This window comes from Solea senegalensis, linkage group LG6 (genome assembly GCF_019176455.1).
Source record: "Solea senegalensis isolate Sse05_10M linkage group LG6, IFAPA_SoseM_1, whole genome shotgun sequence".
Taxonomy (NCBI): domain Eukaryota; kingdom Metazoa; phylum Chordata; class Actinopteri; order Pleuronectiformes; family Soleidae; genus Solea; species Solea senegalensis.
In genome coordinates this window covers 97,454-117,604 of record NC_058026.1, presented here as the reverse complement: position 1 = coordinate 117,604, position 20,151 = coordinate 97,454, and the positions used below count along the sequence as shown (strand labels likewise).

Genomic DNA, 20,151 nt, shown 5'->3' with positions numbered 1-20,151 from the left:
AAAAAAAGGTTTATAAGGGTTAATAAGTTCCAAAGGTCCTGGGGCCTCATGTACAAACCGTGTGTAGGCACAAAAAGACGGCTTGCTTTCATGCATAGACGGCGTGTATAAAAATGTACTTGGCGTGAGCTCCGCAAACTCTCGTCAGGTGGAGACGCTGCAATATTAAGCTCTGGAACTTATCACAGTGTTTCAAAATAATATTATTAATGTGTCTACAGTGACAAACATGAATTATTCTGTACAAACAATAAACTGATACAACACGTACGTCTGAACATATGTGGATAACATCAGAGAGGACATTGGAGACCAAACTGATCCTGTGTGTGAACACGCTACAAACCTGTCTGTGTGTGAGAGAGAGGGAGACTCACTTACTTACTTTGAGCAAATGACTGAAAATAATTTTCCACAGATGAATATTTTCTTTATGTAACACTGCACTGTAAATAGACACACAGCTGCTGACATGAACACATGTCAGTCTATAATAGTTTAAACGCTCCAAAATAAAGTTACGGACTCATTTGTTGTAAGAAAATGGGACTTGAACGTTGAGTAGAAAATTTTCTTCCCATTTTTTATCCCATTTTAATCCATTTTAAGTGCTTTCCTTCTTTTTCTTTTATTTCCCTCTTTCTTTGCTGCTGCATTTGTCCTTTTTCTTCAGGAAGATGGCATTATAGAGTCATTTGTATATTCATTTGTGGGTGAAAAAGGGGTGTGGTGTGTTACTCTTTCGTCTCCACTCAGTTTCACATTTGATAGGATGTATAAAGAAAAGGTGCGCATGATTTGGCGTACGCACGGTTTTATAAATCTGAGATTTTCTTTGCATACAAATTTAGTGCGTACGCTGTCTTTTAGTATGAAAGCTGCTCTTTTATACATGAGGCCCCAGGTGTCTTCAGATCTACAAGTCAAGAGATAATGAAGTTGTCTTTGGTAAATTTTTCTTTGACATTGTTGTGTGTTACTGAAATCTTAAAAGTTAATTTCATTTTTAATCCTATTTTGAAACCGAAAGCTTGATGACTCGACTAAAAACCAAAACTTACATAAAAGTCTCGATTTTTGTTATCAGAAAAATACAAAATGTCAAATCAAAACTTACCCTAACCCTTTTATTAGAAAAACTTTTTTTGAACAGGAAGTTCACACAGAAACAAACAAACTAAAAACGTCCTTAAAGGTGTAGTGTGTGAAATCAAAGCATTTTTATTGGCATTGACCTTTAATTGACTTCTTAATAGTGAGTCGGATAGAAACAGGTTGGATTTTCACAATAAAACTTTTATATGAACTTTAAACACGCAATCTGCATCTCACTAACTAAGAGGTCACTAACTCATTTTATCATTTTAATTATGGATTTTTAATAATTCAAACCAACCAAATAATTTAGTGTGATTTTTCTTAAAAGTGAATATTTTCTGGTTTCTTTGCTCCATAAAAACAAAGGAAACATCTAAACTCAATCATTTTTGTGTTTGTGGACAAAAACAAAAGACGTTTGACAAACAAAGCACAAACGATGACTAAGTGATCAAAATGAGTTACAGTTGTATGTTGAACCTTTACTTCGGTCCGCCCTCACATGGTGGGTGGAGCTTAGGAGAGAAAAATGTTACTATTTAATGATCAGGGGAGGAGACTCAGCAAATTTTCCATGTTTCTTGCTATTCAGCATAATGTAGCTTTAAGACAACAAGTAAATGACACAACACTTTCCCTGAATCAGTCCGTGGTGTTTCCATGGCGATGGCAACAAGTGCAGTTTCGGGTCTGGGTTCAAGCAGACATGGGTTCATACGTGTGGAAGTGGATTCCCTTTGAGCAGGAGATCTTCATCACGGCTCCGTTGAGACTGGAGTCTGTAATCAACCTCATCATGCCTTCTGCGATCAACGGCGGCCTGAACACAGCACAGTTTCAAAAACAAATAATCTAATCTAACGCTGAGCTTGAGATGAAGATTGTTGTTCTTGTCAGTGCAGGGTGTCTGAAGATAAAGTCATGGACTTACTGTAGAACTCCAAACTTGATCATGCTGCGTTTGAAATCGTCCTTGAACTTGACAAACTTTCCCATGTGGTCCTCACATTCCACTGAGTGCAGCAGGGGCGTGTCCACGAACGCTGGACACAGAGCGTTGATACGGACACCGTAGTCGCCCTGAGAGGACGCGTCCTGCAGGAGAACAGGGAGAAGACGGTGAGGAACATGGACGAGAACACATTGAGGAACATGGACGAGAACATGGACGAGAACACGGTGAGGAACATGGAGGAGAACATAGAGGAGAAAACATTGAGGAACATGGACGAGAACACATTGAGGAACATGGAGGAGAACACGGTGAGGAACATGGAGGAGAACACGAAGGAGAACATAGAGGAGAACACATTGAGGAACAAGGAGAAGATGGTGAGGAACATGGAGAAGACAGGGAGGAACATGGAGGACAACATGGAGAAGAACATGGTGTGTGTGTGTGTCTTACAGCTATAGCTCTGGTGAAGCCGATGACTCCATGCTTAGTCGCAGTATAAACAGGTTGATGAGGAGAATGAAGAAAAGCTGAAGAACAACACACGAGGAATTAGCATTGGCATTAGCATTAGCTTTGAGTTCATGACTGAGTGACAAAACAATTTAGCTTCATTTTTATAGTTTGGACAATTTTGTTTTTCCAATCAACGCAAAACGAAAATTGTTGAGTTTGTTGCTTCAGATCAAATGTGTTAGAAACAGCCTTTATTTTGAAGAGACTTCCTTTGACATCCTCATTATTCCACAGTGAACACTTTTAAACTTAATTTATATTATGTATATATATATATATATATATTTACTCTGTTTCATTTTGTATTTTCATAACTTTGTTTTTCTTTAACTTGTTTAGTCAAGTGACACGTTGAAGACGAGGTCTAACCCTTACCCGCACACACACACGCACAGACTCATTCTTTCCTCCAAAACAATATGCTTGTAATATGTTTTCCCATGTTTGGACAAGTCTGTGTTTGTTATGGCAAATGGCAAGTACACATACACACACCGACACACACATACACACCGACACCAACACACACACACACACACACACAGACAACACACACACACACACACACACGCACACACACACACACACACATTCACGCATGTTGGACATACATGACTTGAGGGGACATTGCATTGACTTGCATTCATTTCCTAGAGACTTACTCTAACCTTAACCACAATTACTACTGGCCTAATCCTAACCCTGACCCTAACCTTACCCTAACCCTAAACTCAACCTAACCTTAAAAGATATCTTCACCTTAAAATGTAGTCATTTACATTGTGGGGACTTGATTTTTGTCCCCACAAGGAAGACAAGTCCCCATTATGTGACTGTGTAAACAGTTTTAGGTCCCCACAACATTAGTAATACCCGCACACCGAGACACACACATTTATCGAGACACACACACACACACACCCACACACTGTTTTTATCATGAGTGAGATGAGTGGGAAATGATAACCACATGTTTCTGCTTCACAGAGGCTGGGCTGCTTTAGATGGACAAGGTGATATGAGCAGAGGAATGAACACACACACACACAGGTTTGGAAAACTATCCTTTTAAGGACTCTGCTTTGGCATTCATTTGGACAGACTCACATTAACATGAAAAACAATTCAAATCTTCTACACAGTTCACTTAAATTCAAATTAAGATCTCTTGATCTTGCTTGTGTTAAAATAGACTTTTTGTGTGTGAACATTTCAGTAAAAGAGTTTGTTAAAAAACAAACTCTGCATTAAACAAAGTGCATACATTATTATTATTTATGAGACATGTTGTAGTTTTAAGAAACACTGACTAAACTAAACTAAACTTAATTTAAGTAAACTAAATTAAATTAAACTTAACTAATATAAACTTCGGGTTAGGGTTAACCCTAACCCTAGGGTTAACTAAACTTAACTAGGGTTAACCCTAATCCTAAAATTAATTATCTATAACTACAAGGCCTATCTAACTGACTGACTAACCAATTGACTGACCAACCAACTAATTAACTATCCAACTAACTAACTATGTGATGTAGATAATTTAAATATTGTAGGAAATGAAGACAACATATTTAGCTTTTGTTTCTGTGTTATGATAAAAATGCTGTGTGTGTGTTAGAGCCAGTGTGTGTGTGTGTGTGTGTGTGTGTTACCTGCCATAGAGGACACATTGATGATGGTTCCTCCTTCTTTGTCGTGCTCTCTGCTCATGTGCTCCAAACCCAGGTATGTCCCTTTAATTACAGATGTCTGAAACAACAAACACACAAACTGTTAACAAATAACACTGTGTGTGTTTCAGTTGCACACACAGTTCTGTTCAATTTTCATCCACCAACATATTGCTACGTTCAGCAGGAGCGCCCCCTAAAGTCAGGGAGTCTGACTACAACTGGAACAGGGAAAAGAAGGCAGTAATGAAACACCACATATGCTAACAGCTATAAAACAAAACTAACTAACCAACTAACTAAACTTAACTAACCAAACATTAGGGCATTTCAAGGATTCCAGTAAAAGAAGGCAGTAATGAAACACCACAACATTATTATGATTTCAATTTTAAGAACATACAGTGGTGTGAAAAAGTGTTTGCCCCCTTCCTGATTTCTTATTTTTCAGCATGTTTGTCACACTTAAATGTTTCAGATCAGTCAGTCAGTCATCATCTACCACTTTATCCTCCACCAGAGGGTCGTGGGGGGTGCTGTGCCAATCTCAGCTACATCGCGTGATAGGCAGAGTACACCCTGGACAGTTCGCCAGTCCATCGCAGGGCCACACACAGATAGAGACAAACAACCATTCACTCCTATGGTCAACAAATTTAAATACTAGACAAAGACAACACAAGTAAACACAATGCGGTTTTTAGATGAAGGTTTTTATTATTAAGGGAGGGAAAATAAATCTAAACCTACATGGCCCTGTGTGAAAAAGTGTTTGCCCCCTAAACCTTATTTGTACCCAAATGTTTAAATGCAACAACTGCAATCAAGCATTTGCGATAACTTAATATCTGTAAAATATCTTTTACAACGCTGTGGAGGAATTTTAGACCGACCGACCAACCAACTAAATAGACATAACACTAGAGTAGTTTCTAGGAAAAGAAGGCAGTAATGAAACACCACAGATCCTGACTGACACAGAACTGACTGACTGACTGACTAGCTTACTAACAAGCCAACTCTGTAAGTGGTTAGCCTGGGATATTCAAGATTCAAGATTTCTTTATTGTCATACCAATACACATTAGACATGAGGTCAGAACGAAAATCTGTCTCTCCAGAACCCGGTCGGCCCAGCAATAAAGAAGAATAAGAAAAGAAGAAAGAAGAACCAACAGTTTAACTTAACAAAATTTTAAAAAGTTTAAAACTTTAAACCTCTGGAGGTAAGGTGCTGTGCAAAAAAAGAATTGGTGCAAGGGTGGTGTACGGTACTGGGGCATGTGCAAAGTACAGTCCGTGGGGGGTGGGGGCAGCAAGGCTATGGGGGCTACAGAGAGTTCAGGATTCTGACAGCTCCAGGGTAGAAGCTGTTCCTCAGTCTCGTAGTCCTGCTCTTGATGCTCCGTAGCCTCCTGCCTGAGGGGAGGGGGGTGAACAGTGTGTGTGCTGGGTGAGTGGGATCTCTCATGATGCAGGTGGCCCTTTTCCTGCATCTGGAGGTGAAGATGTCCGTGATGGTGGGGAGGCTGCTGCCCACGGTTCTCTGTGCAGCTTTCACCACTCTCTCCAGAGCCTTCTTCTCTGCTGCCGTGCCACACAGTGATGCAGGAGCACAGGACACTCTCCACTACACATCTGTAGAAGGTGATAAGGGCTGACCTTCCTAGTCCAGCGCATCTCAGCCTCCTGAGGAAGTAGAGGTGCTGGTGTGCCTTCCGGACCAGGCTGGAAGTGTTGCTGCTCCTGGTGAGGTGGTCCTTGAGATGCACGCCCAGGTACCTGAAGCTGGAGACCACTTCTACCGCTGTTCCTCCGATGTGCAGGGGAGAATGGGGGGATGTCTGCTCCTCCTGAAGTCCACGATCGTCTCCTTTGTTTTCTTTGTGTTGATGCAGAGGTTGTTTACCCTGCACCAACCCTCCAGGTGTTCCACTTCCTGCCTTTAGCTGGACTCATCGTTGTTGCTGATGCGTCCAACCACTGCTGTGTCATCAGCAAACTTCACAATGTGACAGCTCGGATGTTTAGGTGAGCAGTCATGAGTGAGCAGGGTGAACAGAAGAGGGCTCAGCACGCAGCCCTGGGGGGTAGCCAGTGCTGAGGGTGATGGAGGTGGAGGAGATGTCGTGGATCCTCACTGACTGCGGCCTGTCTGTCAGTAAGTCCAGGACCCAGTTGCAGAGGGGGGGCTCAGTCCAAGTGAAAAGAGTTTATGGATCAGGGTCTGTGGTATGATGGTGTTGAAAGCAGATGTGAAGTCGAGGAAGAGCAGGCAGACATAGGAGTCTTTGCTCTCCAGGTGAGTGAGGGCTGTGTGGACCACAGAAGAGATGGCGTCCTCTGTGGATCTGTTTTTCCTGTATGCATATTGGTGGGGGTCCACAGTGATGTTGATGCTGTCCTTGATGTGCATTCTGACCAGTTTCTCGAAGCACTTCATGACTATCGGGGTGAGAGCTACTGGCCGATAGTCATTCAGGCCTGTGGAGCCTTTGGGGATGGGGATGATGGTGGCAGTCTTCAGACAGGTGGGAACAACTGACTGCCTGAGGGAGGTGTTGAAGATGTCTGTGAACACCTCCGACAGCTGGTCAGCACAGCCTTTCAGCGCCCACCCAGGGACGTTATCGGGACCAGCGGCTTTGCGCATAGGCACAGAGTCCACCCCTGCGGGTCTTTCCCGTTAGCTGGTTGCAGTCGGCACGGAAGAGTAGCAAGCCATCGATCTGGAAGGCTGAGTCCGGCATGTTGTTAGTTAGCCACGTTTCCGTGAAGCATAACACATCACAAATCCCCATCTCTCTGGAGACCCCCAGCCTCAGTCGAAGAAGGTCCATTTTATTGTCCAGTGAGCGGACATTAGCCAGGAACATGGACGGGATCGGTGGTCTGTTGGCGTTAGCTTTTAGCCTAGCTAGAAGGCCTCCCCGCTTGCCCCGCTTCTGTTTCCGCTCATGCCGCTTCCTCTTGCCGTCTCCCCGCCGCAATCTGCTACGCCAGTCCGGTGTCCTCTCGAGCCGTAGCTTAGCTAGCTTAGCTCTGAGCTGGGGAGCTGAGGTTGTTGTAATTGTAGCCAAACAGTTCCTAATCTCGATAAGTACTGTTCGGCTGTATATAAACCGTCGGTTCGCACGCTCGTTTACACAAGCAAAATAATTACAGTCGGCTGTGAAACCAACTAATTCGGGCTTAGCTCCGGGAGCTAGAGAAGCTGCTGCACTCATGTGCGCCGCCATGTTTACTCTATGAGTACAGATGTAGGGGGAGGGGGTTCGAGCCCCAGTTTTTGCAGTTTTTCCAGTGACGTTTACATTTCAATACATGTATTTAAATGCGGACAAATGTGAAAAGAAGACAAACAAAGACGGAGCCTCTTGGTGATAACGTTGAGGAATTTCCTTGTCTTAAAAACACGATCAAAGCCTGAGATAGAGAACACACACACACACAGAAGCCATAATAACATGTACTATATATGTGCTGCCAACATAAAGATAAAAATATCTATTATTTCTGTTTAAACGTGAAGCAGGAAACTTCAATTCAATTTTAATTTTATTTGTATAGCGCCAAATCATAACATACATTATCTCAAGGCACTGTACATAGACAACATCAAGGAGAGCAGAGAACCCCAACAGTTCACACAATGAGCAAGCACTAGGCATCAGTGGAGAGAAAAAACTCCCTCTTAACAGGAAGAAATCTCTGACAGAACCAGGCTCAGAGATGTGCGGTCATCTGCCTCGACCAGTTGGGGTGAAAGGAAAAATGGGGGACAGTGGAGAGGTGGGGGACAGAACATCTCAGGTTGTTCAAACATCATTTATGTTTGAACAACCTGTCATTATAACTGTTAATTTAACTATTAATAACTGCTCATTACTGTTATTTATTTAACTGTCATCTTACCAGGTTGACTTCTATCGTCTTCTCCCAGTTCTTTTCATTGTTGATGCCAGCATTGTTGATGACAATGTCCAGGCGACCAAACTGGTCCACAGTTCTCTGGAAGGCATCTACACACACACACACACACAAACAAACTTAAAGTGATAGTTTAGGTTTTTGTGACACAGTCAGTGAAGATGAGCCATCACCAGAAATGGCATTTTTAGCTCCTTAATAAACACTCACTCAATAAGATCTATGTCAGTTTAGATCTATGATCTCTACGTGACATGATCACATCTTTCTGTCAATGTGAGACACACTTTTCATCTCTGTCAAAAGCCTTTTCTTGGTCCAGGGTCATCAGACCAAGCTTTGAGCCTAATGAACCAGAGAGGTCGAAAAAAGGTCCTGAATGAAGATGATATTATCAGATATCAGCCTGCCGGGCCCACAGTAGGTCTGGACCCTAACCCTAACCCGTGTGAACCACCTGCTCTATCACTCTCTGGAGCCTTGTTGTCAGGACTTTGGAGAGCAGCGTGTAGACTGTGCACAGCAGCGACACAGGACGCCAGCTCTTTATGTCCTGCAGGACACACAGTAAATCCTCCCTGATGACAGTCCAGAATGTTTTGTAAAACTCTGCAGGGAGACCGTCTATACCAGCAGACTTCCTGCTCTGTAGACCCTGCAGTGCCTCCTGCAGTTCTCGGGCAGAGAGCTGTGCTTCCAGCTGCTTTTTGTCTCCTTCAGACAGTTTAGGTAAGAAGCACCACCTCTGGATCCTCTTGGAGCTCTGCTCTATAGAGTTCCTGGGAGAAGGAGGCGGCACACTGTGGAATCTCTCTGTCCTCCTGCAGGAGTCTGCGAAACCCTGCAGCTCCACCATAGACCTGCTCATGCCTCTCATTGAGAGTGAACTGTAAGCAGAGCAGTTTTATTCTGACTTTACCCACGTCCTACCGCTGCTGCAACGAGCTGTACTCAGACTTGGTTCGTCTAAAATAAAACCATAGTTAAACTATAACTATAATGAAGTCAAACAGTCACTGGTCACAGAGAAAACTAAACTATTAACCAATACCACCAACCAGAACAAAAGAAGAGTAGAAAGGGAGTTTGAAAAGTTTGAAAAAACATTCACCCTGAACACGCTCTCACTCCCAGCATTCACTCAGACAGAGAGACAGACAGAGACAGACAGAGGGACAGACAGAGAGAGACAACAAAGGGAGAGGGAGCGAAACCTGAGGTGGTAAAACCTGCATGTGTCATCAGCTGCTGCATTCCTCACCTGGACACCCGACAATTACAAACAAACAAACACACACAGTATTCACTGCCATTAGCCTGCAGGGAGTTTTACTCTTTTAATGTAAGACAAGGAAACTTTGTTTCTGTCACACTGTGTGACACACACACTGTTACACACACTCTGTCACACACACTGTTACACACACTCTGTCACACACAGTTACACACTGTTACACGCACTGTTTTGACAGACACGTCATGGTCATGTCATGGTCTGCGCACGGTCTGCGCTCGGCCTGACTGAACCTGCAGCTCCTTCACACCCTCTGACTGTCTGTCAGACATCTGTCAAGCATCTCTAATCCCGGCTAAAAATAGTCACAGTGCACCTTTTTTATTCCCTTCATTCATCAGGAGGAGGATTAACATGAGTGAAGTTCACGTCCGTGTCTCACAAGTGAAAGAAATAAAATTTTTACCTTTGAGCGCGTTTCCGTCAGAGACGTCGCACTGAATGAACGCGCAGTTTCCTTCTCCGAACTCTGCGTCCAGCTGCTTCTTACACTCCTCACCGCTGGACTGGTTCAGGTCCACCACACTCACCTGAGTCCACAACATTATTATGATTTCAATTTTAAGAACATACAGTGGTGTGAAAAAGTGTTTGCCCCCTTCCTGATTTCTTATTTTTCAGCATGTTTGTCACACTCAAATGTTTCAGATCATCAAACAAATTTAAATATTAGACAAAGACAACACAAGTAAACACAATGTGGTTTTTAAATGAAGGTTTTTATTATTAAGGGAGGAAAAACGAATCTAAACCTACATGGCCCTGTGTGAAAAAGTGTTTGCCCCCTAAACCTTATTTGTACCTTATTTGTACCCAAATGTTTAAATGCACTTATTGTAAGTCGCTTTGGATAAAAGGGTCTGCTAAATGACATGTAATGTAATGTTATTTAACCTAATAACTGGTTGGGCCGCTGCAATCAAGCATTTGCGATAACTTGCAATGAGTCTTTACAACGCTTTGGAGGAATTTTAGCCCACTCATCTTTGCAGAATTGTTATAATTTAGCCACATTAGAGGGTTTTCGGGCATGAACCGCCTTTTTAAGGTCATGCCACAGCATCTCAATAGGATTCAGGTCAGGACTTTGACTAGGCCACTTCACAGTCTTCATTTTGTTTTAGCTATTCAGAAGTAGACTTGCTGGTGGGCTTCAGATCATTGTCCTGCTGCAGAACCCAAGTTCACTTCAGCCTGAGGTCAAACAGATGGCCGCACATTCTCCTTCAGGATTTTTTGGTAGACAGCAGAATTCATGGTTCCATTTATCACAGCAAGTCTTCCAGGTCCTGAAGCAGCAAAACAGCCGCACACCATCACACTACCACCACCATATTTGTGTTACTTCGGTAACACATATACCTCCACCATATTTGACTGTTGGTATGATGTTCTTGTTCTGAAACCATTGCATCTGTGGTGCCAGATGCAATGGGACACACACCTTCCAAAAAGTTAAACTTTTGTCTCGTTAGTCCACAGAGTATTCTCCCAAAAGTCTTTGGGATCATCAAGATGTTTTGTGGCAAAATTGAGACAAGCCTTAATGTTCTTTTTGGCTTGGAATTCTGCCATGGAGGCCATTTTTGCCCTGTCTCTTTCTTAATGGCCCTCACCGTGGTTCTCTGGAGTCCCAAAGCTTTGTAAAGGTCTTGGTAACCTTTTCCAGACCGATAGATGTGAATTACTTAGTTTCTCATTTGCTCCTGAATTGCTTTAGATCGTGGCATGATGTCCTCCTTTTTTGGGATCTTTTGGCCGACTTCACTTTGTCTGACAGGTTCTATTTAAGTCGTCTCTTGATTCAATAGGTCTGGCAGTAATCAGGCCTGGTTGTGGCAAGTAAAATTTTCCAAAAAATGTGACTAACCACAGTGATCTGATGATTTAACAAGGGGGGTAATTACTTTTTCACATGGGGCCATGTAGGTTTAGATAGTTTTTTCCCCATAATAAATAAAATCATCACTTAAAAACTGAATTTTTTGTTAACTTGGGTTATTTTTTTTTGATAATCTGAAACATTTAAGTGTGACAAACATGCAAAGAAAATAAGAAATTAGGAAACACCATTATATGCTCAAAATGAATGGAATAACAACACACACTTTAACACAGTCTCACTGTCTTCTCTTATTATTCATTTATTTTTTATCTTACCATAAGTCATTTATGCTTTTTATGCTTTTATTTTGTATGGTCCTTTTATCTTTTGTGTTTTGAATTGATCTGAACTTTTTTTGTGAATAAAAACACAATTTTCTATCTGCGTCCACACTATGTTTTTATCATAAAACAGTTTTGTATCTGCGTCCACACTATGTTATTATCATAAAACAGTTTTCTATGTGCATCCACACTGTTTTTTTTTAAATAAACAAACAAAACAAAACTGGGGAGCGCACCATCTCAAACAAACAAACTTCACATAAGAACAAAAAAGGTCAGTTTCACACAAAGCACAAATACAGTCAAATGAAATCTGATCGGATTGGTTTCACATACTCAGTCCATTTGGACCACATCTTATAAAATTTGTCTTTTTCAACTTTGAGGGAAAAGGAGATCTTCTACATAACATAAATCCCATAGACAATTTCAATCCAATCATCAATGGTGGGTGGTTCTACTTTAAAGCATTTCCTGATAAAATTTCTTACTGGCTGCCAACAGTATAGCCAGCAGTTTTTTGTCTCTGTTGTTCCATGTTTCCAACAACAGATCGCCCAAATACACAGTTTCACATTTAAACGGAATGTTTACATTAAATACATTATTTATATGTTTGTGGATCTCTTCACAGTTAGGTCTTATTGCCTGACAGTCCCAAAAAATATGAAAATAATTGGCTCCATTCGACCCACAAAGTCTCCAACAAGCGTCCCCATTGCAATGATTTCTTCTCTGAATAGGTGTAATAAAAAAACTTGCGGTGTTTTTCCAGCAGAACTCCTGCCACGTGTTTGACCCGGTCCCACACTATGTTTTTATCTAAATTTGATCTAAATTATTTACACTTTACACACAGATGAAAGCACAACAACAGACAGACAGACAAGTCAAGTTAAAGTATTGCAGTCATACGTTCATGAATGAGTGAGTGAAAACACTTGACAGACGTTATAGTGACTTGTTTTTAACCTAAGCCACTGAGGGGCTGCTATACTGGTACTTTGTGGTAGTTGATGCAAACTCTGCAGACACTAACATGAACTCTTGAACATGAACTTAACTGAACTTGAACTTAACTGCAAATGCCAAACAAACGGCTCACATGTTTGCGATTCCAAAAATGGCAACAACAACGCCGATGATGGTCAAAAACTGTGTGCTTCCCCTGTAAGCAGCACACCTGCCTAGTAATTACCTGCTATTCTATTTAGTCATTTTCTGCACCTCACAATACCGTGTGCCACCTACTGTGGCTTCCAGGTATTACATAAACAAACACATAAGCCAAATAAATGGCTCTAACACATGGCCACACGTTTAACCAGATGTGTCGTGAAGAAGAGCTCTAAAAACGGTTAGGGTTAGTCTATCTGTGTTCACACGTATTTATCTAAAAACAGTTTTCTATCTGCGTCCATGCTGTTTTTATCTAAAAAAACAGTTTTCTACCTGTATCCATGCTGTTTTTATCTAAAAAACTGTTTTCTATCTGCATTCACACTGTTTATATCGAAAAAACTGTTTTCTATCTGCATTCACACGTTTTTATCTAAGCAACAGTTTTCTATCTGCGTCCTCACTATGTTTTAATCTAAAAATGCAGTTTTCTACCTGCGGCTACACTATGTTTTTATCTACAAACACAGTTTTCTATCTGCGTTCATACACCGTTTTTTTTTATCTAAAAGCACAGTTTTCTATCTGCATCTACACTATGTTTTTATCTACAAACACAGTTTTCTATCTGCGTTCATACACTGTTTTTTTTTTATCTAAAAGCACAGTTTTCTATCTGCATCTACACTATGTTTTTATCTAAAGACACAATTTTCTGTGTCCACACTATGTTTCTATCTAAAACACAGTTTTCTGTGTCCAGACTGTTTTTTTTAATCTAAAAACACAATGATGTAATGAAAATCTCAGACACTTTACACAACAGACAGACAGACTCACGCAGACACACACAGACAGGTCACATATTAAAGTGCTGCTGTCACGTTCAATAATGAGTGAGTGAAAACACAGAAGACGTGTCATGAAGAAGAGTAGAGCAATTTCACATTCTGGTTCTGTGGTACTGAGGTACTGACCTTGGCTAAGCTCTTCAAAAGGGACTGAACCACGGCTCGGCCAATGCCCTGGGCCCCCCCGGTCACCAGAGCCACCTTCCCATTCACAGACATTCTTCCTCCTCTGTCAGACTTGTCCTCCTCTTGTCCTCCTTAGTCTCTGTCAGACTTGTCTTCAGTCTCTGTCAGACTTTCTCACACTTCACTGTTTTTACTCTTTTAGCTGAGGCTCTCTCTCTCTCTGTCGCTCTCTCTCTGCCCACCCTCTCTCTCACACACACACACACACACACACAAACACACACGCAGTGTTTGTATAGACTGATAAGCTCAGAAAGACAGAGACACAGAGAGAGAGAGGCAGCTAGAGGTTAAATAAACTGTGTTGATAATAATTATAGGTTTTACTCACTTTGTTGTACCTGCCCTTGTTCCTGACTCCACCTTATTTTCTTGTGTTTTCTCTGAGCTCTTTCTTCACTCTTTCACAGTGTCACCCTGTCACTCTGTGAACCTGTGTGACACACCAGAGAGACAACAACAAGACACAGGCCAGAAGCTGCCAATCTCACATTCCACATTAATGTTAGTTTATGATGACACACACACACACACACACACACACACACATACAAACACACACCAGGTGTCAGGTCTCTGCATGTTGACTTTTCACATTATATTGAAATGAATGAATAAATCAATAGCTGTGTCCAAATACTGAAGGTCTTTTGTTTCAGGTTGAATCCACAATACTATGTTTTCTTTGTTTCTTTCTATCGGCGTCCACACTGTTTTTTTTTAATCTAAAACACAGTTTTCTATCTGTGTCCACACTGTTTTTTTTTTATCAGAAAACACAGTTTTCTATCTGCGGCCACACTATGTTTTTATCTAAAAACACAGTTTTCTATCTGCGTCCATACTGTTTTTTTTTTTTATCAGAAAGAGTTTTTGTTTCTTTCTATCTGCACCCATACTATGTTTTTAATCTGTAACAGTTTTCTATCTCCGTCCACATTTGAAAATACCATTTTCTTCCATTTTAAACCTGAGTTTAAACTGGTTTTTACAGGTGCTTCAGTATGAGCATTGATTTATTAAAATGCATTTACATCAGCTTCACTTTGCTTCTGTCAGTTTAGCTAGCAGCTAGTTGTTAGAATGTCACCATCCAGTCTTTAGTTTCAGTTGAGTTTGCGTGCCTGAGCTCGACAGTGACGTGAGACCATGAACCATGTGTGAACACATGATTGACTTGTGGTCGACACAAAAAGGAAGTGAATGTTACAGCATTTTTTCAAACTTCTCCATTTTACAAGGATCTAAAATTCTGTGGTAACGTGGACGGATGACTTGTCACCAACAAACTCTAAAAAAACTGGATAATATCACACATAAGCTTTACTTTATTATATAACAATATAATGTAGTAAATTTTGTTTATTCCTACACCCAGGTCTTGGGTGTAGGAATTAGTGACCTCCAGTGGTGATCTTGCAGACTGTAACAAACACACGACTTCACTCACTCATTCCTCATTTTCCAAAGAATGTAAGAAAACTATGGTGGCCGTCAGAGACCAGAAAGCATTTAAATGCTATGTCATAACTCTCTCATATTATTCTCTGTTTTTATTCAATATGTTTTTGGGTTTAAGTGGGCGGAGCCTTTCACAATTATTTGAAGCTTTAAAATGCAAAACTCACACCCTATTTTGTTCTGCTTTTTTTCGGCAGCCACACTATCAGAAAACAGTTTTCTATCTGTGTCCACACTGTTTTTATCAGAAAACAGTTTTCTATCTGCTAACTGTTGCTAGCTAACTGTTGGGGTACCTTACTACTTTTACCTTTTAAGACCAATTGTTCTACATGTCAATAATCTTGCATATTTACATGTATATGTCCATTAATATGTATTGTCCCTATATTAAATAACTAAACTCTAAAACTCTATCTACGTTCACTATGTTTTTTACCTAACCCTATCAGATAACAGTTTTCTGTCTGTGTCGACACTAAGGTGGCTCTGCTCTGGCTGGTTTGTCCATTCAGGCTGCTGTAGAAACATGTCCCACCACAAGATGGCAGCCTCCGTAAAACAAGACCCATCATTGCCTGATTTGTTCTGCACGTGTGCAAAATGTGACGACTTCCTGTTTCCGTGTGATTTATTTTCTAGAGTTAACTAGAAGAATGAAAAATATCATAAAAATGTGTTTTATTTTACAAACTACTTTGTAAGTTATTTGTTAGTTTTGTATAAGAAGTGAAAAGCTGAAGGCAGTGGCTCTTATTTTGAAAACCAGGTTGAAAGGAAGTGGTGCTATGTAAGATATTTTGTATGAAGGAAAAACATTTTTTTTTCATTATTTAATAAATAACCTAATGAAAATAACATAAAGAATGTGTATTTGTCTGATCAGAATAACAAATAAAGTCAAAGTCTATTTTGATACCAAAACAAAATGTTATTCTTCTAACAGTAGCTCATAAAACAAAATGGAAAATGCTAATTAAAAATGAAAATCTCTGATTATTTTATAAAACAAATAACTACAAAGACATATAACATAATATTTAAAATCCCTGTTTGGACAGGAGATCGTCAGAATAAGGTGACAAAAACAAAAACCCACATGATTTCTATTTTAAAATGAATGTTCATGTTCATGTTACAGAACGCAGCTTCAAAAAGCTTCACTAACGTCTCCTCCTCCCTTCCTTCCCCTCACCTCCTTATCTTACTTCCTTCTTAGATTCAAGGAGAATCTGCTGACGCTCAGAGTCAGAGCTGTCGACGCACAACACAGCACAACAACAACACAACAGCACAACACAGCACAGCACAACACCACAGCACCACAGCACAGCAACACCACAACACCACAGGACAACACAACAGCACAGCAACACAGCACAACACAACAGAATCAGAGTCGACTCTGAAACTCAAACACAAAACATTCTGTAAATAAACAAGATCAGAGTCTGTCCTAAACACAGTCGTGTGTGTGAGTGAGTGAGTGAGTGAGTGTGTATCTGTGTCTTTGTGTGTCTGTGAGCACACAAGATGTCCGCCACATTTGTTTTGGCAGACATTTTGTAAAGTTGCGCCTCATATTTTTTTTTAAGCTGTTATATAATAAGATCATTGTGTAGTTGTGTGAGGTACTGGGACAAAGGCAACACAGAGTGAGCGCCCCTGCTGCTGAGAACCAGCCTGACACAAGAAAACCCACAGGAAACTGAGGTTTGTAAACCACTCACTCTCACACACCAAACCTCATAGAGAAAATCAGTGATTTTAGCTGCAGGGACACAGGAGCTGCTGGTCTACTTCTGCCTTGTGTGGTCACGTTGTGTCACTGGAGGGAAATCTGAACAAAGTTTTTAAAATGCCGAAGTGACAAAATAAGACATTTGAACCTAGTGATGAAGGCAGCAGTGGATCAACCACTCCTGTGTGTGTGATGTTAAAATCGCTGATTTTCTCTATGGACTTTGGTGTGGGAGAGTGAGTGGATTACAAACTTCAATTTCCTGTTGGAAAAGTCTGTTTCACAGTGAGAAAAAGATGTGAACATGATCTGAAGACGTCGTAAACTTAAACTGAGCGTGAGTCAGTGCTGAACTTTTCCTCTAAGAAAGAACATGTGGAGTTTTTATGAAGAGACATTGTGTGTTTCTTGAGGTTCAGACTTTTTTTCCCCTTTTCCATCTCTTATAAAAAACATGTGTTCATGTGTTTTGCTTTGGTAGTGATGTCATCCAGCACTTTACACACACACCAGTTCCGTTCCTTGTTGTGAATGCAGCCTCAGCTCTGCGCAGCTGTCAGATGCCAAATGAATAAAATAAGACATTTGAACTTAGTGATGGAGGTAGCAGTGGATCAACAACTCCTGTGTATGTGATGTTAAAATCACTGATTTTCTCTATTGACTTTGGTATGCGAGAGTGAGTGGAAAAGCAGTGTAAAATTAAGTGATAGAGTGAACGGACAACACTTTGACATTGAGTGGTGACCAAGTTTTTTTTTTTATTTCAACAAATCTTAAACATTAAAATTTGCACATTTTGCTTTTTACAAAAATAGTAAGCGTCATCACTTTGTTGATGTTTTTAGACCCAGATGTGAAAAACTCCCTGCTCTTGTGCTGTGAAAGATGTACAACACTTAACTGCAGTCCTGTGTTTAAAAACAATAAAAACTATCCGTTTATCTCAATGTGACAAAAAGAAAACCTGAGATATAGATTTTATCAATCCTCCATCTGACCTCACCATTTTGTTGTGCAATACCAGTTGTTGTATAATGACAATAAAGGTCCTTTCCTTATGATTCACAGTGAACTGAAATGTGTTCCATTCACTGAGTCACCTCACAGTTCCAGACATAAACTGCAATATCAGTCAATAACAATAAGGTTTTATGTCGACAGGTAAACGTGGAACATTTCTCTGTGTGCGACTCATTTACTGTGAAACAAACGTGAAGTGAAAGTCAGCGTCAGTGTTTGTACGAGCAGCAGAACGTCACGGAATCCTGCGTCAGATTTTTTCACAATATTCATTTTCCATGTGCTACAAACACTGGTGTGCGAGGGTGGGGGGACACTTTTCACTGATGCAACACTCAGAACCACTAACTGTGGTAAAAAAAAGCTTTTCAACAAAGTAAAAGATGTCTTTTTTTCTGAGAATTTTTTCTTATTCTTTGCTTAAAAAGAAAAATTATAAAAAAATGTTTTTATCTTAATTCGTGATTACAGATTAACTTTCACATAAAACTATGTTGTGTGTGTTAAATTAAATTTGTGTGAACTTCTAACAACATAAAACTTTAAATTCAGCTTCATTTAAGTAAAGAAAGACTCAGCTTAAGTGAACATTTTCTACAGAATTGATTTGAACTTTCTTGCATTTTGATCACTTTTTACTGTTTTGGTTTTATTTGCCATAGAACAAGAAAAACAATCCCATTAGAAGATTATTTTAATTAAAATCAGGACATTTAAATACATTTTAAATCATTTGGTTTATTTCTAACAGATCTGTTTTAATTTAAGTCAAAAAAAACTAATTTAAGTAAAAATTTCTGACCTGATTTGCCTGAATTTGAATTTGTCAGAATTTATTTGCCTGTGGAAAAAAAACAAACTTCCCTAAATTTTGCCTTGAAATGAGGGGAAAAAAACCTGGCCAAAATTAAGGAAGTTTTACTTAAAACAGGAAAAAAAAGAAATGGAGGACGTTTACGACGCAATTTGTTTTCTATCTGCGTCCACACTATGTTTTAATCAGAAAACAGTTTACTATTGGCGTTCATGCCATGTTTTTATTTAAACAGTTTTCTATCTAGTGTCCACACTGTTTTTTTTTAATCAGAAAACAGTTTTCTATCTGTCTCTCTCTCTCTCTCTGTCTCACACTCTCTCTTCACACATACACACAGTCGTGCTGAGAACTCACAAAGTGAAAACATGTGTGTTTTTCCAGGATTTACACATCATTTTTTTCCCACTGCGTCCACGTTTGTCTTTTTCCTTTCAATTTTGACGACATTTACATCGTTAAAAAATAAAACCAAACTCCAATCGGCTCACACGGCTCTCTGCTGCCTCCTATAGGTTTGTCATAGTTATGACACATGACTGTTGCTCTGGTGTTTACGTACATGGCTACACAAGCTAGTTTCTTCAAAGGGATGATACCAGTAGCTACACATGTTAGCATCCTCAAAGTGTCTACACACGTTAGCTTCCTCAAAGTAATTTTAAGAAAGTGATGCAAACAGAAGTTACATAAGCTACTATATTCAAAGTGATGATAACAGTAGCTACACACATTAGCGTCCTCCAAATGATGCTAAGAGTAGCTACACACGTTAGCATCCTCAAAGTGATGCTAACATTAGTTACAGGTGCTAGCATTTTAAAAGTGAAGCTAAGAGAAGTGACACACTTCACCATAAAGAGTATTAGCTTTTACAAAACGATGCTAAAAGTAGCTACACGTGTTAGCATCTTTAAAGTGATGCTTAAAGTAGTTAGCCAATTGCTCGTTGGCATCTGCAATCCCTGGGCAGTGATGCTAACAGAAGCTACACATTTCACCATGAGTGCCAGTTTCTTCAACGTGACGCTAAGTGACACATTTAACCATAACGAGTATTAGCTTGTTCAAAGTGGCTGCACATGTTAGCATATTTAAAGTGATGCTAACAGTAGCTACACAGCACCTTAAACACACTTGTCATAACGCATGTTAGCTTCTTCCATGCGATGCTAACAGTAAAAAAGTAGTTCCACGTGTAACCCTGGATGCTGGAGTTTCATTAGCAACAGCAGAAAACTTAGCTTGTGTTTGAAAAACAAATACAGACTTATCTGGACTTGTTGAAAGAGTGATTGATTTCTGAGAGGAAACGCGGGTG

The 20,151-nt window shown here is 40.2% G+C and overlaps 1 protein-coding gene across 1 annotated transcript; it reads right to left on the bottom strand.

The window, feature by feature from the left end:
* Positions 1–1,198: 1,198 nt before the first annotated feature.
* hpgd (15-hydroxyprostaglandin dehydrogenase) lies at positions 1,199–13,973 on the bottom strand. The gene is made up of 7 exons (XM_044029415.1): positions 13,732–13,973; positions 9,873–9,996; positions 8,158–8,264; positions 4,225–4,321; positions 2,507–2,583; positions 2,030–2,193; positions 1,199–1,918 (listed from the first exon to the last, which is right to left on the bottom strand). The coding sequence occupies exons 1-7, from the start codon at positions 13,822–13,824 to the stop codon at positions 1,795–1,797; spliced, it is 786 nt and encodes a 261-aa protein (XP_043885350.1). The 5' UTR covers positions 13,825–13,973; the 3' UTR covers positions 1,199–1,794.
* Between the last annotated feature and the right edge of the window lie 6,178 nt (positions 13,974–20,151).